General features: G+C 49.2%; 1 protein-coding gene across 1 annotated transcript in view; it reads left to right on the forward strand.

The window, feature by feature from the left end:
- Positions 1-24420, forward strand: part of LOC149749849 (cadherin-related family member 2-like) — a 51718-nt gene that overhangs the window by 8947 nt on the left and 18351 nt on the right. Inside the window, exons 6-10 of the mRNA XM_089908599.1 lie at positions 17299-17370; positions 20827-20966; positions 21078-21131; positions 23127-23216; positions 23840-23960. Of these exons, the coding sequence (XP_089764725.1) occupies positions 17299-17370; positions 20827-20966; positions 21078-21131; positions 23127-23216; positions 23840-23960 (477 nt within the window). The remainder of the gene's footprint in view (positions 1-17298; positions 17371-20826; positions 20967-21077; positions 21132-23126; positions 23217-23839; positions 23961-24420) is intronic.

The raw sequence follows: 24420 nt of genomic DNA on the forward strand, positions 1-24420 counted from the left end.
CGCGCGCAGCAACGAAGACCCAACACAGCCAAAAATAAATAAATAAAAATAAATAAATTTATTTAAGAAAAAAAGATAGATACAGTACTGTTAACTATAGTCGCCTTGCTGTACATTAGATCCCCAGAACTTACTCATCTTATAACTGAAAGTTTGTATCTTTTGAGCAACACCTCCCAGTTTCCCACAGCCCACAGCTCCTGGCAAACACCATTCTACAACCTGTTTCTATGTATTTGACTTTAAAAAAAAAAAGGTCTACACATAAGTGAGATCATCCAGTGCTTGTCTTTCTTTATCTGGCTTATTTCACTCAGCAAGATGCCCTCCAGGACCATCCATATGGTCACAAATGGCAAGATTTCTTTATTTTTTATGGCTGAATAATATTCCATTATGTGTGTGTGTGTGTGTATGTGTATATATATATATATATATATATTATATATATCACAGTTTCTTTATCCATTCATCCATTGCTGGACACTTAGGTTGTTTTCAAGTCTTGGCTATTGTGAATAATACTGCAATGAGCACAGGTAAGTTTTTTGTTTTAGTTTTGTTGTGTTTGTTTTTTAACTTGCTGTCTAGTAATTCATCGTATGAATGTACAGTAGTTTTTGAAACCCAATCCTTTGAACAAATGACCCCTGAGTTCCAGCCACCTTGGTCTTTCAGTTCCCCCGAGGGCCCGGTTCTTTCCACAGTGGGGTTTGGACACACTGTTCCCTCTGTCTGGGCTTCCCTTTCCTTCCTCTTGGCCTGGACTACTCTGCTCTCATACAGAGTGTCCCTCAGTGGGAGCAGGGATGCCGGTCCCCACCCCACCAGTGCCCACCGCCAAGCACAGTGCCTGGCTAAGGTGAGCAATAAGCCCCTGTCTGCTGAATGGACCCAGAAGTGGCAGCGGACCCCAGGAGGGCCGTGTGACACCAGGTTGCATTCCTAGAGGGCTCAGAGGCCTGTTCAATCTCAGAGCTCCACGAACTGGACTGACAGAAAAAAAGCACATGTTATTTCACTTCCCCCTATTTTCCTGATGTGGAAACTGAGGCTCAGAAATGGAGAGTGGTTTGCCCTAGGGCACACAGCCAGGAAGGGACAGAGCTGGAATGGGAACCCAGGTCTGCCTGGCCGTAATGCGGGCCTGGGATGGTGGTGGTGGGGAGTGATGGGAAGGGCCCGAGGGAAGGCCCTGGGAGAGTTTTTCCAGAGCAGAGTGGGGAAGTGGGGCCTGGTGCTCCGGAAAGTCCAGCCCCGTGGAAGTGGCCGGGCAGCTCTCAACTCAATAAAACAAATACAGTTGTGGCCACGGAGTGGAGGTCATGGGATGAGGTGAGCTCCCCATCACTGGAGGTGTGCAAGCCGTGGCAGAACAGCCCCTTGGAAGTGGTCCTTTAGAGGGACTGTGTGCCCTGGGAAGGGGCTCAGTGGTCTGGGGGGAGGTGAGGAGTTGGTCTTATGGGTCCCCAAGTTCTTTCTAAGGTGGGAGGTTGAGAGTCTCTGACACCAAGGGGCTCCTCTTGGGCTGGCCCCTCAGCTGTAAGACAGAGCGATGAAAAAACTTTTACTCTGCAAAGCTGTGTGCAACAGGGAGGGATGACTGGAAGGTTGAGGAGGGATCAGACACATGCACAGAAAAGAGCCACACTCAGCGCAGGCTCTCCAGGTCACCTCTGAAGCTGCACGCTGTGGGGGAGGGGTGGCGCCTCCATGTTGCTGATGAAGAAGTGGCAGCTGAGGTGAGTGACTTGTTGGACATCATACAGCTGGTCAGAGGGCAAGTGAGGACTTGATTTCAGCTTGATTAATTTCTGAGCACATAGTGAGTGCACACAATAGGTTGCCAGCAAAGACAAGCAATGAGAAGTTTTTCTGATCAAAACCTTTAAAAACCACACCCCTGAGACAGTGGCTATGAAGGATCCCTGATGTGTGTCTGAATTGCTACCTCAGGTGCACACCTCTTTATCACTTGCCCTGTGCTGGTGCTTTACCATGTTACCTGCTTCATCTTTTTTTTTTTTTTTTTTTTTTGCGGTACGCAGGCCTCTCACTGTCGTGGCCTCTCCCGTTGCGGAGCACAGGCTCCGGACTCGCAGGCTCAGCGGCCATGGCTCACGGGCCCAGCCGCTCCACGGCATGTGGGGTCTTCCCGGACCGGGGCACGAACCCGCGTCCCCTGCATCGGCAGGCAGACTCTCAACTGCTGCGCCACCAGGGAAGCCCCGGCTTCATCTTTACAACAAACCTATGAGTTGGTTTCTGCTGTTGTGCCCATTTTACAGATGAGGATTTTGAGGGTCAGGGAGATGAACTCCCTTGCCCAGGTCCCCAGCTGGTAAGCGGTAGGGAGATGATTAGGACCCAGGTCATCTGAGTCCACATTCTGACCTCTTAGCCGTACTGTGTGCCTGGCTGTCTGCCAGTACCCAAAGCTGACTCTGGGTCTGGATCTGTGACTCAGACCTGGATCATCACAGCCCAGAGCCCAGTGAGCTTTTCAGGCCGCCTTGTGGCAGGCAGACAGGTGCCCCTTGAGATGGTTATGGCACCATCTGGCCATACCCGGCTCATCCACACACTGGCCAAAGGTCTGGGCAGGCCAGGACATGCCCTGTTGGGGTCGGAGCAGTGATCCAGAGCTGTTGGCCCCAGCGGTCAGAGCAGGGAGGGATAGCAGGGCCTTAGGTTGGGATCTGCCCTACTTGGTCCTGGGCAGAGAGACCAGGCTAGCTCCCTTGGTCTGCGGTGGGCCTGGAGCCTGGAGCTTTGGGCAGTGTTGCCTACCTCTCCGCCTACCAATTAAGCCACCAATGATCCCACCACACCACTACAAAGCTAATATTCCATGAGCCTTCACTGTTAGTCACTGTGCTCGGGACTTTAAGTGCATGAATTCATTTCTTCCTTACCACCACCTTCTGAGGTAGGTTTCATACATAACCCATAATTTACAGATGAGGAAATTGAGGCTTAGAGAGATTCTGTAACTTGCCTCACTACAATTGAACCCAGCCCCGACTCTGAACCTGATCTCTTGACAGCTACGTTATAATAGCCGTGTCAAGTGCCATCCAACCTCCTGCAGCATCCTTTCCTTGGAGACACACAAGAGGAAACGCTTCTTAGGTATTAGGAATTGCACCATAGCTCCCAGATCCTGGTTCACGATTCCTCTCTCTCTCTTCCACCCCTGGTCTCTGTTGCATGGATGCTGAACTTAATGGATCCCAGATCCTGTTTCCCTCTTTGCCTTGCCTGCTGGGAAGCTCAGAACCCAATTCATGGCCTACCTCTGACATTTATCCAGAACTTCAAGGTAAATATTTAAATATTTTATGGACTCTACTCAGACCTAAATTTTCCTCATTTTTCTCATTTGTTTTCCTTTCATCCAGGTTTCTTCACTTTTTAAGCTTGTTGTAGCACATAATTTTTCCAATTTTTAAAAATTGTGGTAAAATATATAACATAAAGTTTACCATCTTAACCATTTTCAAATGTACAGTTCAGTGGTATTAAGTACACTCATATTGCTGTGCAAACATCACTGCCATCTGTCTCCAGAACTTATTTCATCTTGCAAAACTGAAAGTCTGTATCCATTAAACAATTACTCCCCATTCCTCCCTCCCCCAGCCCCTGGTAACTACCATTTTCCTTTCTATCTATAATTTTGACTACTCTAAGTAGCTCCCATAAGTGGAATCAATTTTTGTCTTTTTGTGACTGGCTTGTTTCACTTAGCGTAACGAGGTTCATTTATAGCATTTGTAGCATGTGTCAAAATTCCCTTCCTTTTTAAGGCTGACTAATATTCCATTGTGCGTATAGACCACATTTCGCTCATCCATCCGTCAGTGGACATTTGGGTTGCTTCCACATTTTAGCTATTGTGAATAACGCTGCTATGAACACGGGTATATATGCAGCATATATATTTTGATAATCTGTTTTAAAATTGGAGGTTTAGGAAACAAACATTCTTTTAAAGTGCCTGGCATATTGTAACTACCTGATACATATCTATTGAGTGTAAGTCAGATGTGGCACCTGCCATGAGGAGAGGGCCACCCAGGATGATGACAAGACAGTGGGCATGTGTCCTGAGCAAGCTATGGATTCAATGCCCTGGGAGCTCAAACAATTGGTGGGTGGGGTCCTTGCTATGTGCCAGTCCCGTGCCAGGAACAGTATCTCAGTGATCTGGTTTTATCCTCACAAGAATCCTGTGAAGTAAGGAATATTATTTTCTCTAAGTTATGAATGAAGATGTCCAATATCATGCTACAGGGAGAAGTGGGGACTCCAGGAGGCTTAACAGGGAGATGGCCAAGCCAAGTTCAAACTCTGGCCTCTCTTACCCTAACTCTGTGCCCCATCCTTAGCATCTGGGTGGGGCGGTATAGGGATGGGGAACTTCCTGCCTGAGGGGCATTGTAGTCAGGACAGACTAACTCAACCAGACCTAGCAAAAAAAAGAATGTATTGTTTCAATAATGGAAGAGTCTGGTGGTGATGGCTTCAGGCATGGCTACATCTAGGGGCTCACACAAAGTCTTCAGAAGTCCACGTGTCTCCATTTCTCAGCTCTGCTTTACTCAGTCTTGGATTATTTCTCTGTAGATCTTTCCCTCATGGTAGTAAGACAGACAGCTGTTGGAAGTCGCTTTCTCACAGCTTGGACATCCCAGCGGGGAGCAACGAGGTTCTCATTCTCAGCAGTTCCAACAAAAGTCCTTTATTTGAGTCTCACTGGTTATAACAGACCCAGCTTTGGGGCACATACCCAAACTCAAACCAACAGCTCTGGCCAGGGGGATGCTGTGTCAGGCTGGTCAGGCCTCATCACATGCACCCCATGGGGTAAGGAGAAGGAGGGGCGAGGAAGTTCCCCAAAGGAAAACTGGGTGTTGTTACCAGGGAAGCGAGGAGAGCTGCTAGGTGGCCAGAACAGGGGGTGGGCAGGGGTAAGTGTGGAGGAGGCCCCACTGGGTGAGGAGAAATGGGGAGGGCTGAGGTGAGCGAGGAGGACTCTTCCCTCATTGCAGGGCCTTGGTGCTGCGGTCAGAGTTGGTTCCTGGCTTACGGCCACTTCCCCTCTCTGAGCCCCATGACACTTCTCTGTAGCGTAGGCATGGTTATAATGGAACCTGCCTCTCCTGGGCAATGTCAGACATCACAGAGACCATGATGTAAAGCACACCATAGGTGCTCAGTAAATGCTGATCCCAACTCCACTCAGGAGGCACAAGGACATCCTCCCCTAGGACTTCCCTGGAGCTGAGAGTGTATTTGCATCTCACAATCTCTTTTGGTTGTTTGAGGGCTCACTGAGTGCCCATCCTGGGCTGGGTGTCTCCCTGGCCACCCTCACTTGCCCCTGGTGTGGGAGGACCCAGCGCCCCACGGTCCAGACACAGGCAGCATGGCTCAGAGAGGGGCGGTGACTTCCCCAGGCCTCCCAGCCCCAAGAGCTTGAGATCCCCTTTCTCCTGTGTCAACACGGGGATGGTTGGGCCTGAGACTGGAGGAGGAGTTGGGGGTTCGGCCTCTGCTGGGAGGCCGTGGGTTCTGGGAAGATATTTAAAGCCAGTCTGAGGGTGGATGAGCTCCTGGTGTGTGGGGGGTAGATACCCTCTGAGGGCCTCAAAGGAGGGGAACAATCAAGGTTGCCTTCACTCCTCAGTGAAGACCTCGTGTTTGATTATTATGCTATTTTACTAGTTCCCTTCCCTGACCTATTGCCTTTCTCACCTTCCTCACAGGTCCTCTGCCACGGAAGACTCTTGTAGCAAGGAGGGGATGGAGGGCTCACCCTCCCTGCCTCCCGCCTGCCCCAGGGCTGGGCCTGGTTCCCACATTATCTGGGCTCGGTTCTGCCAGACCCTGGCTCCTGTGACCTAGGCCCCCAGGCCTGGGAGCACAGGGACTGTCACCTTGATCCTGCCCTCCTACCCTCTCCTCATCTGTGCTCCGGGCCTCCTGAGGAGTCCTTCCCATCCCAGGAGGTGTGGTCTCTCTCAGGGTTAATGATTGCTCAGGAGAGGCGGAGGTGGTGTCAAAGTCTGCTGGCCGCACCACCGCAGGCCCCAGAAGGTGCCCACCTGTGCCGCAGGGCCCATCATCTTCCTCCGGGGCCCCTTCTGGGGCACAGGTAGGGAGGGCACAGCTCCTCTGCAGCAGGGCCGCGGGGTCTCCCGGCCAGGGGTAGGGACCGAGTGGGGCGGTTGGGGCCATGGCGTGCTCTGGGGGTCTCCCCCGCAGCTGGGTGGGAGCGCTGGGAGGAGGGAGCAAGCACTGAGCAGACCTGGAGTGAGTCCCAGCCTGGCCCAAGGCCTCAGTGTCTCTTGCAGCGTGAGGCTAGTAATACCTATTCTCAAGGTTCCGATGGCTCCCTTCCTTCTAAGGCCTTGGGCGATTTGGATCCAATGAGGTTTCTTCTCAGGACAGAGGGAGGCAGGTGCCCTAGAAAAATGAATTCACATGCCCCAGCCCCTTTCACGGGAAGCCTGAAGTGGGGAAGACAGGGTGGCTGAGCCAGGGGCTCCAGAGCTCAAAGAGAAAGGACTGGGCTCCAACTCCAGGTGCTTGGGTTCAGATCCCAGCTCCATCCTGACTTTGGGTGGGCTCCATAACTCTTCTGGGCCTCAGTTTCCTCATCTGTAGAATGGGGACGGTAATAGTGCAGGAAAGACGCTGGAGAGCCCCAGAGCAGTTTGGCCTGTGGTCGGTAATGAAGTCCGGTGCCTCCTCGGCCCAGACTCGGAAGTGTCTAGTTGGGACTCACTACAGGTGGCCCCCAGCTCTGGCACATTCCCAGGCCCCGACACATCTCTTTGCCCTGGGGTACCAGGTGGAGACTTGGCTGAGAGCTGAGCCGAGCCTGGGCCTCTTCCCTGAGGCAGGGACTGCTGAGTTGGGGCACCAGGCACAAAAGCAGGGGCCTGGGGACACTGAGATCCAACTTATGGAAACAGGCTGTGACCAGTGTGTGGACTCTGGTTCTTATCCACATCCTATTCTCAGGCGGGGGCGGGGGGGGGAGAAACTGAGGCCAGGAGGATAAGGCCTTGCCTGGGGTAAGTGAAATGTGGCAATCCAAACTCCGGATCATTTGACTCCATGTCTGTTTACCAGGGAAGCAGCCTGGGGATGGGACTGGAGGGGCCCCAGGGCCCTGGTGGCATCAAGTGGAGCCCAGATCGAGGCTGGCCCAGGGGCTCCTGGCTTGGGAGCCAGTCTGGGTCTAACACTCTGCCCCTTCCTCTGGGCCATCCCTCTCTGAGCTTCTCTGAGCCTCAGTTTCTTCACCTGGACCCCAGAATAATAATTCCTACAGCTGGGAAACAACTGTGAAAAGTAAACAAGAAGGTGAGAAAGCAGAAATGAGAGTTTGTGGTCAGTTGGAAGTGGTGGAGTGGCTGGTGGCTGAGCCTGCCTGCAGGGGCCCCATGGGTGAGGAGGGCCACCTCCCTCTCTGACCCTCCTGGAGGCCCTGAGCAGTCCTAGGGTCCACACTCCCAGTGCCTCCGAATTCTAGAAAGTCTTGGAGCTGTGGGCTGTTGAGAGCTGTGGCTGTCGCAGGGGGTGGGTATGCCCCTCCCAAAGGGACAGGCCCAAGGGCCTGCATGTCTCATGGGGTGGGGGCCAGAGCCACTCTAATTCACCTCTGCATCCTTTTTGTTTTGTTTTGTTTTGTTTTTGTTTTGCGGTACGCGGGCCTTTCACTGTTGTGGCCTCTCCCGTTGCGGAGCACGGGCTCTGGACGCGCAGGCTCAGCGGCCATGGCTCACGGGCCCAGCCGCTCCGCAGCATGTGGGATCTTCCTGGACCGGGGCACGAACCCGCGTCCCCTGCATCGGCAGGCGGACTCTCAACCACTGCGCCACCAGGGGAAGCCCTCTGCATCCTTTTTGACCCTTTCCCAAGCACTTTTTGAGGGCTGGGAAATGGGAAGTGCAGAGAGAGCTTTGGGGACGGGGCTTGGGGGAAAAGAAGCTGTAATTTCTAGAATGTAGGTAGCCTCATTTTTCAGGAGACAAACTGAGAGTCAGAGAGGAGCAAAGCAGAGCCCCAGGGCTCAGCTGTGCAGGGACTGGGGCCTGGAGAAAGCCATGCCTCCTTCACTCCCATGCCTCGGCCTCGGGCTGCCTGGCACGAAGGAGCCCTGGGGAAGGGACTGGCCTGGGCCCTGTCAGGTCCCTTCCCCAATATAGTCCATGGGCAACTCCATTCAATTCTCCTCCCCCTCTCCCTCCCCCTCCCCTCCTCTTCTCTTCTCCTCCTTCTCCTTCTTCTTCTTCTTCTTCTATTTAATAGTATTTTCAATGTTGTTAGTTTCAGGTGTATAGCAAAGTGATTCAGTTATACATATATTCTTTTTTCAGATTTTTTTCCCTTATAGGTTATTACAAAATATTGAGTATAGTTCCCTGTGCTATACATTAGGTCCTTGCTGGTTATCTATTTTACTCCATTCACTTCTTGTTCATTGGTGCTCACTCTGTCCCTTGCCCCTGCTGGCGTGCCACGAGCTTAGGGGCCAGTGGAGGGGCCACCAACGCCTGAATTCGGCTCCACACCTGACCTGGCCTTGGAGGATAGAGAGAATTTGCACATATGCAGAAGACTAGGGAAGGTGTTCTGGGCAGAGGGGAGGACTTATGCAAATGTCTGGAGGCAGGAAAACAGGCTGTGTACTGAGAACAGGAGCATTCAATGCCCATGGGCCACAGGAGGAGAAGAACGGCTTGTGTGGGAAGAGACCCAGCAGCTGTGAGGCCCTAGCTTGCCAAGCAGAGGGACAGGAAGTGGCTTCCGCAGCCAGTGGGAGCCATGGCGGAGGTTTGAGCTTGGGAGTGGCCGAGCCTGGTGACGTGGGCAGACTCACTGGTGGGGCAGGTTCAGCCTGAGCCTTCCCCAGCTCACACAGACTCTGTGCATTTTTCTCAGGTGACTGAATCCAGAGGATGATGCTCTGACTGTAGAACTTTGGCCTCATTATGATCAAATTAGTGTGCATTTATAAAAGTTTTTGTGACAAGGAGGAGGCAAGATTGCGTGAAACCCAGGGCTGGGGCGAGGCAGTGAGAAAGAGCGCTGGACCGGGAGGCAGCAGGTTGGCGTCCAGGCTCTGCCCTGGGCGTGGCGTGTTGAACAGGAGCCTGAGCTTCCCTGGGACTCAGCCCTCTCTTCCTTCCTGGGGGATGGTGAGGGCTTGACGCAAGTAAAAGACTCCGTGTGCCTCACACAGAACATCAAAGGTCATCATGCTGCTCTGAGTAAGGGTCACAGGCTTCTTGAGGCCCCATGAGAATGACAGGGGGGAGTCAGAGGAAACTTTGATGAGTGATGGGTAGAGCTGGGTGGGGGAAGGGGGCCTGGAGGCGGAGGCCTCAGGGACCCTGCAGAATGAAGCCTGTGTTTAAGGCTGTTCTGCCCCCATCTCGACCCTGGGGGCTCTGCACGGCCTGTGGGAGAGTCTGGCCAAAGGGGAAGAGAAAACCAGAAGCCTGGCAAGAGAGAGCACAGACATCCTGCTCTGAGTTCTGATCCCATTACTCATTGGGTCACGTCCCTTTCCATCCAGGACCACAGTGTGCTGAGGAATCAGTGGTAATGGGTGCAAAGTTCCAGCCACAGCACTCGGCCATCGTGCCTGCTCCCTTCCCCTGGGGACTGGATCCCAGGACAGGAGTCTCCTGTCTTCCCTACTGCACTTTGACTTGGTGAGGAGCACGGCTGGCATACCTGAAGCTGCACACTTAAGTGTCCAATAGTCCTATGGCTGCTAGGAGGGGAAGCCTCTAAAGGAGGGGAAGCGAGGGAGCAAAAGAGGTGAGGGTGTTAGGTCCAAGATCACACCCCAAGGGGGTGCCAGGGCTAGCTGCATCCGGCCAGTGTTAAGTGTCCCGGATTTTGCTCACACAGTGGATGCCAGCAGTCTATCAGCATCACCGGAGCCCAGCTCCATCTGCATCTCCACTATCAGCCCACCACCACCATCATCATCTCCGCCCCACAACCATCAGCACCACCAGCTCCATCTCATCCCCACCCGCATCATCACGATCATCACTGTTGCGTCCACCCCCACCTCATCCCCACCGCCATCACCACTTCCATGCCCTCTGCCATACCTACCCCTAACCAAACTGCTCTCTCTGAACCCCAACTCCATCGCGCCAGCACCTCTCATGGCATCGCCATCCCCACAGCACAGTCGTCGTCTCACTGAGGACTGTGGCTCAGCACACGTGATTCTGAGGACTGAGGGCTTTTTTTTTTTTTTTTGTGGTACGTGGGCCTCTCACTGATGTGACCTCTCCCATTGCGGAGCACAGGCTCCGGACGCGCAGGCCTAGCGACTACGGCTCACAGGCCCAGACGCTCCACGGCATGCGGGATCTTCCCGGACCGGGGCACAAACCCGCGTCCCCTGCATCGGCAGGCAGACTCTCAACCACTGCGCCACCAGGGAAGCCCCTGAGGGCTTATTAATTCCTCCCAGGAAGCGGGTCCATCTGCACTTCCCAACCTGGCTGAGCGTAGCCCTGCTGTCCAGCGTGTGGGCTGTCCTCAGCTATCATCTTTGGAGACCTTGGCAAGCCAATAGTTTTCACAGCCGCTTCCCCAGGGGCACTGGCTAGAGTCCCACTGCAGGTGATGACCCAGAAATACAGCCCTTGGTGTCATCCACACACAGCCCTGCCCTGTTCTTGACCTCTACACTCAATCTCAGGGCATGGGCAGGATCATGGGCACAGGGGAGAGACGGGAGAAGTTTCTGTGGTGACTGCACTGGGAGTAGCAGTCATAAAGTGAAGATGGCCCCACAAGATGCACAAGGAAGGGATTTGCATTTGCTGAGCACCTACTGTGTGCCAGGCACTGAGCTGGCACATTCTATTCTCATTCGCCGCCTCCCCCCCTCCGCCCCCAACTTATCACTTATTGGAGGTATCATTCCCATTCTACAGATGAGGAAATAGGCTCAGGGAAGGGCAGTGAATTGCCCAGCGCAGCTCTGCAGCTTCTCATCTCTGTAAACTCAAGCAAGGCTCTTCACCTCTCTGAGCTTTAGTTTCCCCAGGTGTAAAGTGGGTATAATGGCTTTCACCCTTAAGTGCTCTTGTGAGTGTTACATAGCACCCGGGCCAGGGTCTGGCACGTCGTAGCTGTTCCTTACGTGGCAGCTCTTACTGTTCATCACCACAATGTTGAATGGCTGCCACACGTTCTGCCAAGGGCTCGGCCACATTTTTCTTAAGCATTTGCTTGTGTCTCATGTTTAGGTTACTTCCATTTTCCAAGGTCAGAAATAATCGCTTGTGATGAGCAACTTCCTGCAAAAAGTTTCTTTATTTTAGGTTAGTTAGATTACTGGGTCAAAGAGGGCGCATGTTTTAAAGATTTTGAGTCCACAGCTGAACTGGGTTTTTCCTCCCCTGCTGGAGTCCTGGTGGAAGGTGGGGCTGCACCCTTCCCTCTGTGCATGGGAGAGACCAGGGCCTTGAGCTTGGAGAACTGTGTTTGAATCCCACTCATTTCTAGCTGTGAGATCCTTAGCGGATCCGTCTGAGCCCCAGTTTCCCTGTCTGCAAAAGGAGATTAAATTATGTGAATTCCAAACATCCGGCCTCCAAAATATATCTCTACTCTCGCCTCTTCTCTCCAGCCCTGCTGCCACCATTTCAGCCCACTGGCACACAGCAGCTGGAAAGATCTTTAAGAAAAGTAAATGAATCCCTGTCACTCCCCTGCTCAAAACCCTGAAATGACCTTCTGTTTTTCTTAGAATAAAACAAACCATCCTCACCATGTCTTACAGGGCCCAGCATGATCTGGCCCCAGCCTACTTCTCCAGGCTCATCTCCCACCCCTCTCCCCTCTGTCCCTGTGCTCCAGCCACACAGCCCCTCTTTCAATTCCTGGAACACACCTGGTTCTTACCTGACCCGGGGCCATCTCTTGTATTGTCCGTACAACCTGGAAGGACCCTATAACAGTGCTCGCTCACAGGGCCTGCCCAGATGTCTTAATTGTAAAACCTGTGGGATTTTTATTTATTTATTTTTATTGAGGTATGGTTGCTGTACAATATTATATAAGTTTCAGGTGTACAAATAGTGATTCACAATCTTTAAAGGTTACAATCCACTTTTAGTTATTATAAAATGTTGGCTGTATTCCCTGTGTTGTACAATGTATCTTTTTAGCTTATTTATTTTATACCCAGTAGTTTGTACTTCATCCCCTACCCCTACCTTGCCCCTTTCTTCCCTGTTCCCACTGGTAACCACTAGTTTGTTCTCTATATCTGTGTCTGTTTCTTTTTTGTGATATTCACTAGTTAGTTTTATTTTTTAGATTCTACATATAAATGATATGATACAGTATGACTTATTTCACTTAGTATAATACCCTCTAGGTCCACCCATGTTGTTGCAAGTGGCAAATTTTTATTCTTTTTTATGGCTAAGTAGTATTCTACTGTATGTATGTGTGTGTGTGGTGGACACTTAGGTTGCTTCCATATCTAGGCAATTGTAAATGATGCTGCTATGAACATTGGGGTGCAATTATGTTTTTGAATTAGTGTTCATTTTTTTCCAGATACATACATGGGAGTGGAATTGCTGGGTCATATGGTAGTTCTATTTTTAATTTTTTGAGAAACCTCCATGTTGTTTTCTTAGTGGCTGTACCAATTTACATTCCCACCAACAGTGTACAAGGGTTCCCTTTTCTCCACATCCTCATCAACATTTGTTATTTCTGTTCTTTTTGATGATAGCCGTTCTGACAGGTGTGAGGTGATATCTCATTGTGGCTTTAATTTGCATTTCTCTGATGATGCTCAACATCAAGCATCTTTTCATGTGCCTGTTGGCCATCTGTATGTCTTCTTTGGAAAAATATCTATTCACATCTTCTGCCCATTTCTTAATCAGGTTGTTTGTTTTTATTGATGTTGAGTTTTATGAACTGTTTATGTATTTTGGATACTGAGCCCTTGTCAGTTGCATCATTTGCAAATATTTTCTCCTACTTGGTAGGTTGTCTTTTCGTTTTGTTGATGGCTTCCTTTGCTGTGCAAAAGCTTTTAAGTTTAATTAGGTCCTTTTTTTAAGTTTTGCTTTTATTTCCTTTGATTTAGGAGGCAGATCAAAAAAATATTGCAACAATTTTTGTCAAAAAGTGTTCTGCCTATGTTTTCTACTAGGAGGTTTATGGTTTACCTGTCTTACATTTAGGTCTTTAATCCATTTTGAGTTTATTTTTGTATATGGTATGATAAATTTTTCTAATTTAATATTTACATATAGCTGTCCAATTTTCCCAGCATCAGTTATTGAAGAGACCATCTTTTCTCCATTGTACATTTTTGTGTTTTTTTTTATTTGGCCACGTTGCACAGCTTGTGGGATCTTAGTTCCCCAGCGAGGGATTGAACCCAGGGCCTCGGCAGTGAAAGTGCGGAGTCCTAACCACTGGACTGCCAGGGAATTCCCCAGGATTTTTAATTTATGCAGATGACGTAGTGATGACCTGGAGAGGCTAAAGCCATTGAAGGAAGATTTTATTACTCACAGTTCCCTAGAGGAGGGGGCATGCCACTCCATGCAGGGCCACATGGGGAAGCACCAGGTTTGGTCAGGAGGCAGAAGAAGCGAGGGGAAAGCAGGGCCCAGAGCCCTTACTGCATTTTCCATGGGAAGGAAGGTGGGAAGGAAGCTACAGGTTAAGCAGCTGAGCAGGCTTAGGATTGGATAGTTTGACTAATTTTGGCAGGTTATAGGAGTCATGCTTAGTCATCCAGTACCTAATGCTGGGGAGATTTGAGGCAGCGGGAATATTGGTTTGGTGTGTGAGAGTTGATAAAGGTGGCAGCTGGGAATACAGGCTTTGATTTGGTTGGTTTATACATGAGAGGAGTGTTTGCAGACAAATCACTTGTTATCTCTAAGAATTAGCTAGCCCTGAGAGGGGCAGCCTTTCCCAGACCAGCAAAGCCCCCAAAATGTCAAAGCATCATAAAATACAGAAAATAAAAACATGATGAATGCACCAGATTGAAGGGGAGCAATTCTCACGTCTTGCTGAGAGGAGTCTTAAAAAGTCTGCAGCCCACTTTATCTGCCAGACTGCCTAAAGTAGTGTCCCTTTACTGTACTCTCGCAATGCCCACATTCTCTTCCTTCATAGCACTTAATGCAGTAAACAATTAGACAGTACTTTCCTTGCTTGTTTAGGGTCTGTCTTATTCACTAAGCATAAATTTGGTGAAGGCAGCACCTTGACTGTTATACCTACTGTTGTATCTCCCCAGTGCTGGGAACAAGGTCTGGCACATAGTGGATCAAGGACACCCAATAAGTATTTGTTAGGGGAATGAATGGATAAATAAGGGTACTCAGCACAGAGTAGGTGCTCAGGAAATGCCAACAGATATTTAAAATGACCAACCCTCTTGATACCCCAGTAGATCTGGGCAAAGTTGGGCAAAGACAACTCTTGAGTTGAAGGGGGAAGACTAAAGCTGGAACTTCAGGACAGGTGGAGGCAAGCCAAGCCCAGAGGATGGTGGCCAGATTGGTGCCAGTGTCCCTCTGGCTATCTAGGGGACATTGACCGAGAGGGGCCTGTGAGGTGACCAAGGCTGGCCAGGGCAGAATATGGGGCTCCCAATGATGAGGGGGGCAGAAGACAGACTTTTATCTCCTCCATAATAATAGTTGCTGACATATTTTTGCTAACATACTTTGAGCCAGGCACTGTGTAAGCCTCACACAGACCCTGTAGTGTAGGTCCTGTTATTATTCCCAATTTACAGATGGCGGAACTGAGGCCTAGAGAGGTTAAGTTACTTGCCCAAGATTACATTGGATTGACCCTCAGGCTCTCTAGCCCGTATGTTTACCCCTTGCACCCTGCCCCATCTCTCAGGCTTTCCACGTCAGGCCTCTGGGGTTACAGTGATTCACTGGCACACTTATTTATTCATTTCTGAAATGCCCCCTGAGCTTGCCCTGGGCTCAGCCCTGGGCTCTGTCCTGGGGTCACAGAGATGAATCAGACCTGGACCTTGCCTTCACATCTCTCCTGGTCTGGAGGGAGAGGCTGATCTGCAAAGAGATAATGGGCCCTGAGAGCTACAGAGGTTAGGCTAGGATCTGAGCAGCGTCTGGTGAGGTCTCTAGGCCAGCGCAGGAGTCAACTCCTCCTGTGGGAACACTGAAGGAGTGTCTGGACAGAAGATGACCTTGGGGCTGCTCATCAGTTAGCAAGGCAGGGAAAGGCATTCCAGAAAGAGGGAACTGCATATGCAAAATGAGGGAAAACGGAGTGGGTCTGTGGATGTGGGAGGTGTGAGGGAGGGAAGCAGGGCCGGATGGTCTGTTCGAAGCCTTTGTATGCAGTTTGGCAATGGGGAGTCACTGAAAAGTTTGGAGCAGGGGAGAAAGGTGATTAGAGGGAGTGAGGAAGGATAATTTTGGTTGAGAGGACTTGATTAGAGATGGAAGGGAAGGAGACCGTGAGGAGGGCTGAGCCGGGGAGAGAGGAAGCCTGTTGCAGGATGGAGAGAAGTGTAAGAGGTTCAGGGACTGGATTGGATGTGGGACATTCGGGAGAGGGGGAGTCAAGGGTGATGGGGGAAATGGGTGATCCCTGAGGCAGGAACACAGGAGGAGGGGTAGGTGGTGGGAGGGAGAGGAGTTGTGGTTTCTGATGTGTTTCACGGTCAAGGTTCAGCTCTGGAAGCCATTCCACATCCCCCTTGGAGGGCCTGTCATATGGAGTCTACCGTGGGTGAGGGTCCCTCCTTCTTGGTTCTCCCGTAGCTTTGGAGCCGGGCTCCTCTGGAAAACAGTGCTTGTCTCAGCCGCACTGGGGCAGGAGTGGGAGCTGCCCAGGACCCAGTGAGGGTGCTTAGCAGCAGCTGTGTTCCTTTGTGTGCTTTATAGCTTTAACTTATCTTTGGAAAAGTTAATATATTCACTTAGCACGAAATCCCAAAGGTACAAAAGAGTATGCAATAAAAATCCTGTCTTATGGAATGATTATGTACATGCAAGCACGCAACACATTTTCTTGACAGAGAGCAAGAAGCATTTGCGAAATGTATCCTGCTCTCCCTCTTGCTTTGGTAACAATTGTCTTTTGGGATGAAAGAGCCTTGGGGGTTCAGGTATCTCTTGATGACAGTGAATCAAAGTCCCTCTTTTCCCAGATGAAGGATAGCTTGCAATGTAAGATGACCAAGAAGACTGGGCAGGGCAAGGTTTTCCAAGCGTTCCTGCCCAGCTGTCAATCAGCAAGTGGAGCACAATGCCCTTCCCAAACTGACTTGACCAGGGAACCCTTCTGTTATGGGACATCTTACAGGGCTGGGGTTCCATGGAGTACACTTTGAGAAAGGATGCAAAGGCAGCTATTAATTGTGTCAGCAAGTGGGACAAAAGACCGAGCCCCCCCCCACAGAGGCTCTGGATGGTCCTGGACAAGTCATAGTCCCTCTCCAGGCCCCTGATTTTGAAGGATGCTATTAGCTTGGACTCTAAACAGGCAGGTTAGTGCAGTGGTTGAGGGAATGAATTCTGGGGTTCAAAAGACCTGTTTTCAGAGCATGGGCTTGCCATTGACTCTCTGTGTGGCCTCAGGCAAGCCCCTTAGCAGCCACCTAGTTGTAAGAATAAAGAGATTATGCACGTAATATACTTGGATCCGTGCCTGCTACACAGTGGGCACTGAACCCTGGGGTCAAGTTCAGGGTCAGTCTCAGGCTGGGGCTCTAGATCAGGCTCAGCTACCCTGCCCCTCCCTGCCATGCCTCCCAGCTCCCTATCCCCTGGAACATCTGGCAAATGGGCAGAATTTTTTTTGTGTGATTGAGGTGAGTTGCCTGGGTTCAGACCCGACTGATCAGGGTCCACCAGAGGAGGGAGGCCTGGGTTCATGTGCCCCTCCCCTGATGCCTCTTCCCCCAGGACCCTCCAGACGTGATGGTGTGGCCGTGGCTGTCCTGCCTCTTGCTTCCTGCCCTCATGGTGTCTGGTGGGTACCTCCCCTCCCCCACCAGGGCAACACTAACCTGGGGATCCTCAGCAGAACCCTATGGCCCAGCCCCGGGCTTGGCTGCTCTGGGGAGGCCTGGAGAGGAATCCAGTCCTGGGCCGGTGAGCTGGACTGAAAGTTGGCCAGTGGGACTGGTGTGGGCTCCCACAGGGGCAGATGGGGGTCAGTCTTTATGGAGGTGTCCAGATGTTCCAACACTCTGTGTCCCTACAGTGTCAGCCAACGTGGCCCCAAAATTCCTGTCCAACATGTCGTTAGTGAACCTGCCCGAGGACCTACCAGTGGGTGAGTAACTGTCCCTGTGCCCAGACTGCACCAAACGCTTACCCACAAGAGGGCCCCAGGGGCTCCCCTGTGGGCTTGCTCGCCATCCCTACAGCTCCACGGCTTGTCATGGGGCAAAGGTGGCCTGAAGGAAGTTTGTTCCAGAAGTTTGTTTTCTCCTTTGCAGCTTTTGGGTCGAGGGCCCTCACACAGCACCAAATAATCAAGACTCACCCCAAGAGAACATTCCTCCCATTTCCCATCTCTTTCAGTCCTTCTGATTTCCCAAGGGAGAAAGTATCCATTTGGTACCATTATTTCTCTTCTACCTCTCTCACTTGCTCAGCTCTCTTCCTCCTCTGCAATTTTTTTTTTCAGACAGAAAGAGAGCAGGCTTTAGGCTCAGAGCCTTTCATGCACACATCTCACCAGAAATTGATACTTTTGCTGTCTTCGTTTGTAGAGTTACCTTCCCTCTATGGCGAGTGAGATGAGTTTTCTACGTCCAGTAGCCATCTAGTTTGCTTTTAAAATAAATGTATTTACATGAAACAGTAAGTCAGTTAAAAGGAGGGTCATAAACAATGAGACGTGGATGTGGTAATGATCTTGGTAGTGTACAGGAGTGAATGATGTTCATGAAACATTGTTTTGGATGAAGCCACAGGGACTGGATGCCAAATTCCCAGCAGGCAGGATGGGGGTTGAAGAAGCTGAAATGATAGATGACTGTATTCATTGAGATACAGGGTCAGCTGCACATAACAGACCCCAAATAACAGAGCTGTAAACGAGGTCAAAGTTTCCTATTCTCTTACATAGTCATCTAGAGCAGTGAGCCCAGGGCTGTCAGAGGCTCTGTTCCATCAGGCTGCTCCGTGCCCTATGCTTCTGGCATCAGGGACCCTCCTTCCATTTCCAGGTTCTGCCTCCCTTAGGGCCTGGCCCTCATCCACATGGTCCTAGATGGCTCATGTCACGCCCTATTCCAGTGAGAGCTGGGGGCAAGAAAGCGCCAAGAGGGCCCATTTCTTTCTCCTAGGGACAGGGCTTCAGGTTTTACACATGTTACTTCTGCTCACATCTCATTAGCCAGAACTTAGCCACATGCCCTAGCTGCAAAGGAACTGGAGAAATGAGGTCTTTATTTTATTTAGCCATGTGCACAGCTCAAAATCTGGGGTTCTATTAGTCTGAGAGAAAGGGGGCTGTGAATACTGGGGGACAATTTACAGTCTTTGTTGCAGTGTCAGAATTGGGTCCCCAAATATCTAAATCTACTAGATGAAGCAAGAGACTGCATCAAAGGTGAAATCCAAAGTCTGCCTTGGAATCCAGAAACCCAGGTCTAGGTACACGAAGAAAGGTTGGGCGATGGGCTTCAGAGCCACGAAAGCCACATCCATTTGCATGTGGTTGCCGGGACAGCAAAATCTACTAAGGGTTATATTAATAAAGGTTTAGATCCCAGGATGAGGGAGGTGATAGTCTCATTACATTCTGAGTTGGCACAATCCTCCCTGGAGGACTGGGCTGAGGTCAAACTATTTGATATCTGTGAATACAACAGAGAAGTAGTATATACACGTTAATGATATTTTATGTATGTTTTCATAGCTGTTTGGTTGTGGATAAACACACACACACACCTCCAAACAAATGTTACAAACATATGTAACCCAAATGTCCTCAAGATCTCCATTCTCTTGGGTGACCCTTTAACGTCAAGTCTGATCTCAGGCAGACCAAATGAGAGTCTTTTCTTTGATAACCACAGGGCCCCTCTCTGGGCTTTCTTAATCCGAAGAGCAATTTCTTCCTTTCTGAGATGAATTGCATGGCTCTCTTGGGATGAGAAAGCATTTTCAGTCAGGTTTTTAAAAAATGTTGTTTAGACCTTTTATTTTGAGGTATAATATATATACATGGAAGCACACCGACCCCCTCTCTGCCCTTCTAGTCACTCCCTGTCCTTTCTCTCCTGCAGAGGACCTGTTTTCTTGACACTCACACTGTATAATAGTTTAGTTTTGTCAGGCAGATGTTTTAAAATACGTCAGATTTGAGTTTAAAGACAGACACCTAATATATGTCTTTTATTTCTGTAGCTCTTATTGATTTATTTGTTACAGTTAATTCTTTTTCAGGCAGACTTTTAAAAAAGCTTTTTCTCCCTGATCCTTCTTTCTGTGTCCATGAACACATGTTTACAGAGAAGGATTTACACATCCCCACTCACTTCCCATGGGTATGGGTATAAGGGCCATATCAGTTTACATTTTGACATTTTTGAATCAGGATGTGTCTTATATTTGAGATAGTCAGTTAACACAGAGTGACTCCCCACCCCAGCAGTCATTAAATTGACAGTGTGTCTCACAACAGAGGAAACATACTGTAGATACTAACAGCTTTCTAGCCCGATGGTCTTCCTGGAGGAGGGGGCCTGGGTGGGAAGGGACCAAGCTTTCTAAGGAGTTTCTGGAGGAGCCAGAACTATTTGGTCAAAGAAGAGCAGACTCCAGATGTGCTGCCCAGACTGTCCCTGCAAGGCTGTCGTGGGCAAGGGTGGGGGCATGCTGGTTCTCTGAGAGTCTCGGGCTGGGTGCTGGGCCCCCCCACCATGTCACTGTTCTGGCACTTCTGTTTTTGTAGGCCTCTCCCTCCAGAAAAATACATTAAAAATATACTTTAATATACTGCATTGGCATAAAGACAAATATCCTGAGGGCTAGATTATAATCATTTATTCCTTTTGATTTTTTTTTTTTACCGTTTGAAAAAATGAGGTATAATTGACATACAATATTATATTAGTTTCAGGTGTACAACATAATGATATATTTGTATATATTTCAAAATGATCACCACAGTAAGTCTATTTAACATATGTTACCACACATAGTTACAGATGGCTTTTTTTTTCCCTTGGGATGAGAGCTTTTAAGACCTAATCTCTGAATAATTTTCAAATACCCAATACAGTATTGTTAACTCTAGTCACCATGCTGTACATTACATCCCCAGGACTTATTTATTTTATAACTGGATATGTGTAACTTTTGACACTCTTCACCCATTTCTCAGTCCCCTGCACCCCACCTCTGGCAACCACCAATCTTCTCTGTATCTATGATCTTGGTTTTTTGTTTTTAGATCTCACATGTAAGTGAGATCATACAGTATTTGTTTTCCTTTGACTTATTTCTCTTAGCAGAACTCCCTCTAGGTCCATCCATGTTGTCACAAATGGAAATATTTCATTCTTTTTTTAAGGCTGAAAATATTCCATTGTACATGTATACCACATCTTCTTTACCCATTCATCCATTGATAGACATTTAGGTTGTTTCCATGTCTTGGCCCTTCTAATTTTAAAAGAAGTTTGACATTCTTGTGGGCCTCGTGGGCAGCTTGGCCAGGCCAGCATTGAACTAGGTGGCCGTGGACCCTGTGCATTCCCTGTCCCGTCTGCAGGTACTGAGGTCTTCTGGCTGATAGCTCAGGACCCGGACAATGATCCTCTGACCTATAGGATTAGTGGCTCCTATGCCTACTTCTTCAGTGTCACCCCGAATACTGGGGAAGTGAAGCTGGCCAACCTTCTGGACTATGAGGTAAAGGGAAGCAATCTGAGAAGGCCTCGTGCGGGATTGGGGAGGTAGGGAGGGCTCTGGTGGGCACCCGAACAGGGCTTACCTTGTTTCCCTTCTCTCTGCCCACTGCAGACACTCTACTGGTTTCCCATCAACATCTCTGTGAGCGACGGTCACAATAATCCAGTGAGTCAGAAGTGGGGAGGGAAGGGAGGTCCAGGGATTAGAGAGCAGGGGACTGAGGGCCCACTGCTAATTGCCCACCGCAAATAAGCAGAGAGAGCCCCAGCTAACAAAAAATGAATTGAATGTTTATTTTTATTGAAATTACACTTCTCCATTTTTCGTCATACAATATTAACCAAGATTTTAGTATTTATTATAATTTATATTAATTTATACAAATATATGGTTTATCTTTTGTGTATTTTGTATATCTATTGTATATCATTAATTACATTATTATTTTTTAAAAGATTTATGTACTATTTTTTATTTATTTTATTTACTTTTGACTGTGTTGGGTGTTAGTTGCAGCATGCAGGATCTTCACTGAGGCACGCGAGCTATTCGTTGTGACGTGTGGGCTTCTCTCTAGTTGTGGCGCATGGGTTACAGAGCACATGTGCGCTGTAGTTTGCAGCAGGCGGGCTCTAGTCGAGGTGCGAGCTCAGTAGTTGTGGCGCATGGGCTTAGTTGCCCCGTGGCATGCGGGATCTTAGTTCCCTGACCAGGGATTGAACCCACGTCCCCTGCATTGTAAGGCAGATTCTTTACCACTGGACCACCAGGGAAGTCCCAATTACATTATTAACTTGTATTAATATACTTATTAATAAAAAAACAAGTGCCAAATACCTCCCTACCCTCTCTCCACTGAGGTCATCACTTTCAACCCCTTTGGCTGATGGGTTGGTCTCAGTGTTCATGTTTCTCAATAACACACTTATACAGCTGTGTCTTGTGTCTGTGAAAGTTGGGGGTTTTGTCTTTATAACCTATTCCCCAAACCCTATCCATTAAAAAAATCATTTTAATGACTTGGATATTCATAAATATTTTCTCTTTGTAAACAGTTTTAAAAGTGCAGATAGAGCTCAAGTCCCCTTGGGCAACCCTTCCCAGCCCACTCCCACCTGAAGTGTCTGCCATCACCGTGTTCTTTTCTATCCGTCGCTAAACACTGACATGCATATATGCATCCACGGAAGAGAGATGGTAGTTTTGGGTGCATTTTCTGAAATCCAAGTGGGATCCTACTGCATATATGGTCTTGAACTGCCTTGATGACTCCACAATCAGCTTTGGAAGACTTCCCTGGTGGTCCAGTGGTTAAGACTCTGTGCTTCTGCTACAGGGAGCCCGGATTCGATCCCTGGTCAGGGACGTTCCGCATGCCACGGGGTGCAGCCAGAAAACAACAATCGGCTTTGGGGTCCCTTCTGTGTCTGCACATGAGTCTCCTGTTTCCTGTATGTCTATAGCCCAGTGTGGGGACTATAAGCTCCATGGCGCTTAGCTCGTCTCCTCAACACTTAGGTTGTTCACAGCTTTACGCTATGGCTAACAAAGCTAAAAGGAACATTCTTGTAATAGGACATTTTAGATTTTTTTTTAATGATTTCCACAACATACTCTCCAAATGGTTCAGTAAATCTGTGGAGAAGAAAAACTAAATAAGGGGTAAATCTGGATGAAGAGTATCAGGAATTCTTTGTACCATACTTGCAACTTTTCTGGCCTTTGAAATGGTATCAGATAAACACAGAGGGGAGAGGGGGAAGCTGGGGCAAAGTGAGAGTAGCATCAACATATATACATTACCAAATGTGACATAGATACCTAGTGGGAAGCTGCTGCATAGCACAGGGAGATCAGCTCGGTGCGTTGCGACGACCTAGAGGGGTGGGGTAGGGAGGGTGGGAGGGAGGCTCAAGAGAGAGGGGATATGGGGATATATGTCTTCATATGGCTGATTCACTTTGTTGTACAACAGAAACTAACACAGCATTGTGAAGCAATTATACTTCAATAAAAATGTATAACAAAAAGTCACCCCAGACGCCACCTGATTGTTCTCCTGAGAAGCTATACCAACTTGCACTCCCGTCCTGATACTCCTGAATTTGTTTTCTCAAGCTCCCACATTTTCTGGGCTCACCTGGGCTTTCTCACTTGCAGGTGCGGAAGGAAATGGTGGTGATCGTGGAGGACAGAAATGACAACGCACCCATTTTCCAGAACACAGACTTCTCCATCAGAATCAATGAGGTAACATCTGCCTTAACGGGGTGTGTGTGTAGGATGCAGACATCCCACAGATCTGCTCAGAGTGGGAAGGACCAGAGATAGACAGCAGGGCATCCAAGATTGGGAAGTGCACCTCCTAGAAAGGGCAGCTTGATGAACCAAATTCAGGGGGTTGCGTGTAACCCCACGTACCATAGTTACAGCAACATTTTGCAATCTATCAGACTGGATTGGAATTCTTTAAGTTATGATAGTCAGGGGTGGTGGGGGGGAAGGAATTGATTTTCTCATGTTTCTGAAAAATTTAACAGTATATCTGACTTCAGGCATGGCTGGATCCAGGTACTCAAGCCATGTCATCAAGAAGAGATTTCTCTCTACCTAGAAGCTCTGCTTCTCGTGTTGCCATCATCCTGGGGTGGGGCGAGCAGTTCTCCCTTACGGTGATAAAAGTGTCCCCCAGCAGCTCCAGGCTCATATCCCACTGGCTTTGCAATTGCAACACAGACTGTCTCTTTCTCAATGGTCCCAGCCAAACCCCCAGGACTGACTCTCATTGGCCCATTTTGGGTCAGGTGCCCATCAGTTGAGGAGTATGGAATGCTCCAGTTGTCTAGGTCTGCATCATGTGCTTTCCCCTCTAGCAAGAGGAGCAGCCCCACTTCAACTGCATAGGCAGGGAGGAGGTTTCCCAGTGGTCCCAGGGCAGCAAACACAACACCACTCCTGAATCTTCATTACCACGTGGCTTCAAAGTCCTGACAGGTGTGGGTCCCCCTCCCCCAGGCCAGACTTGAGGCTGGTGAGGTTCAGACAGCCCTTCAACAGGCTCTGATTGAGCGCCTACTGTGTGTCTGGCACTGTCCTTGGTGCTGAGGATATCCAGTGAAGACAGACTTGGTCGCCACCCTCGCTAGCTCACATTGTAGTGAAGAGCACAGACAACAAAACATTTAATCAACAAAGTATTAAACAAACAGGATTATTTCAGATGGTGATGAGCTCTATGAAGAGCATAAAACATGACTGGGGGGGGGCCTGCTTTAAGTTGAGCCAGTCAGGAAAATCTTCTCTGGGTAGGTGACATCTGAGCAGAACTAAATGTTGAGGAGCCAGCATGGGCTGCTCCAGGAAAAGGATATTCCAGGCAGGGAACAGCAGCTGCAAAGGCTCTGAGGTGGGAATCAGCCTGGAGTGCTGTAGGCATAGCCAGGAAGCTCATGTG

The sequence above is a fragment of the Delphinapterus leucas genome, chromosome 3 (assembly GCF_059928025.1).
Source record: "Delphinapterus leucas isolate spDelLeu-1000000601 "Yukka" chromosome 3, BTC_Dleu_Yukka2, whole genome shotgun sequence".
NCBI classification, from domain to species: Eukaryota; Metazoa; Chordata; class Mammalia; order Artiodactyla; family Monodontidae; genus Delphinapterus; species Delphinapterus leucas.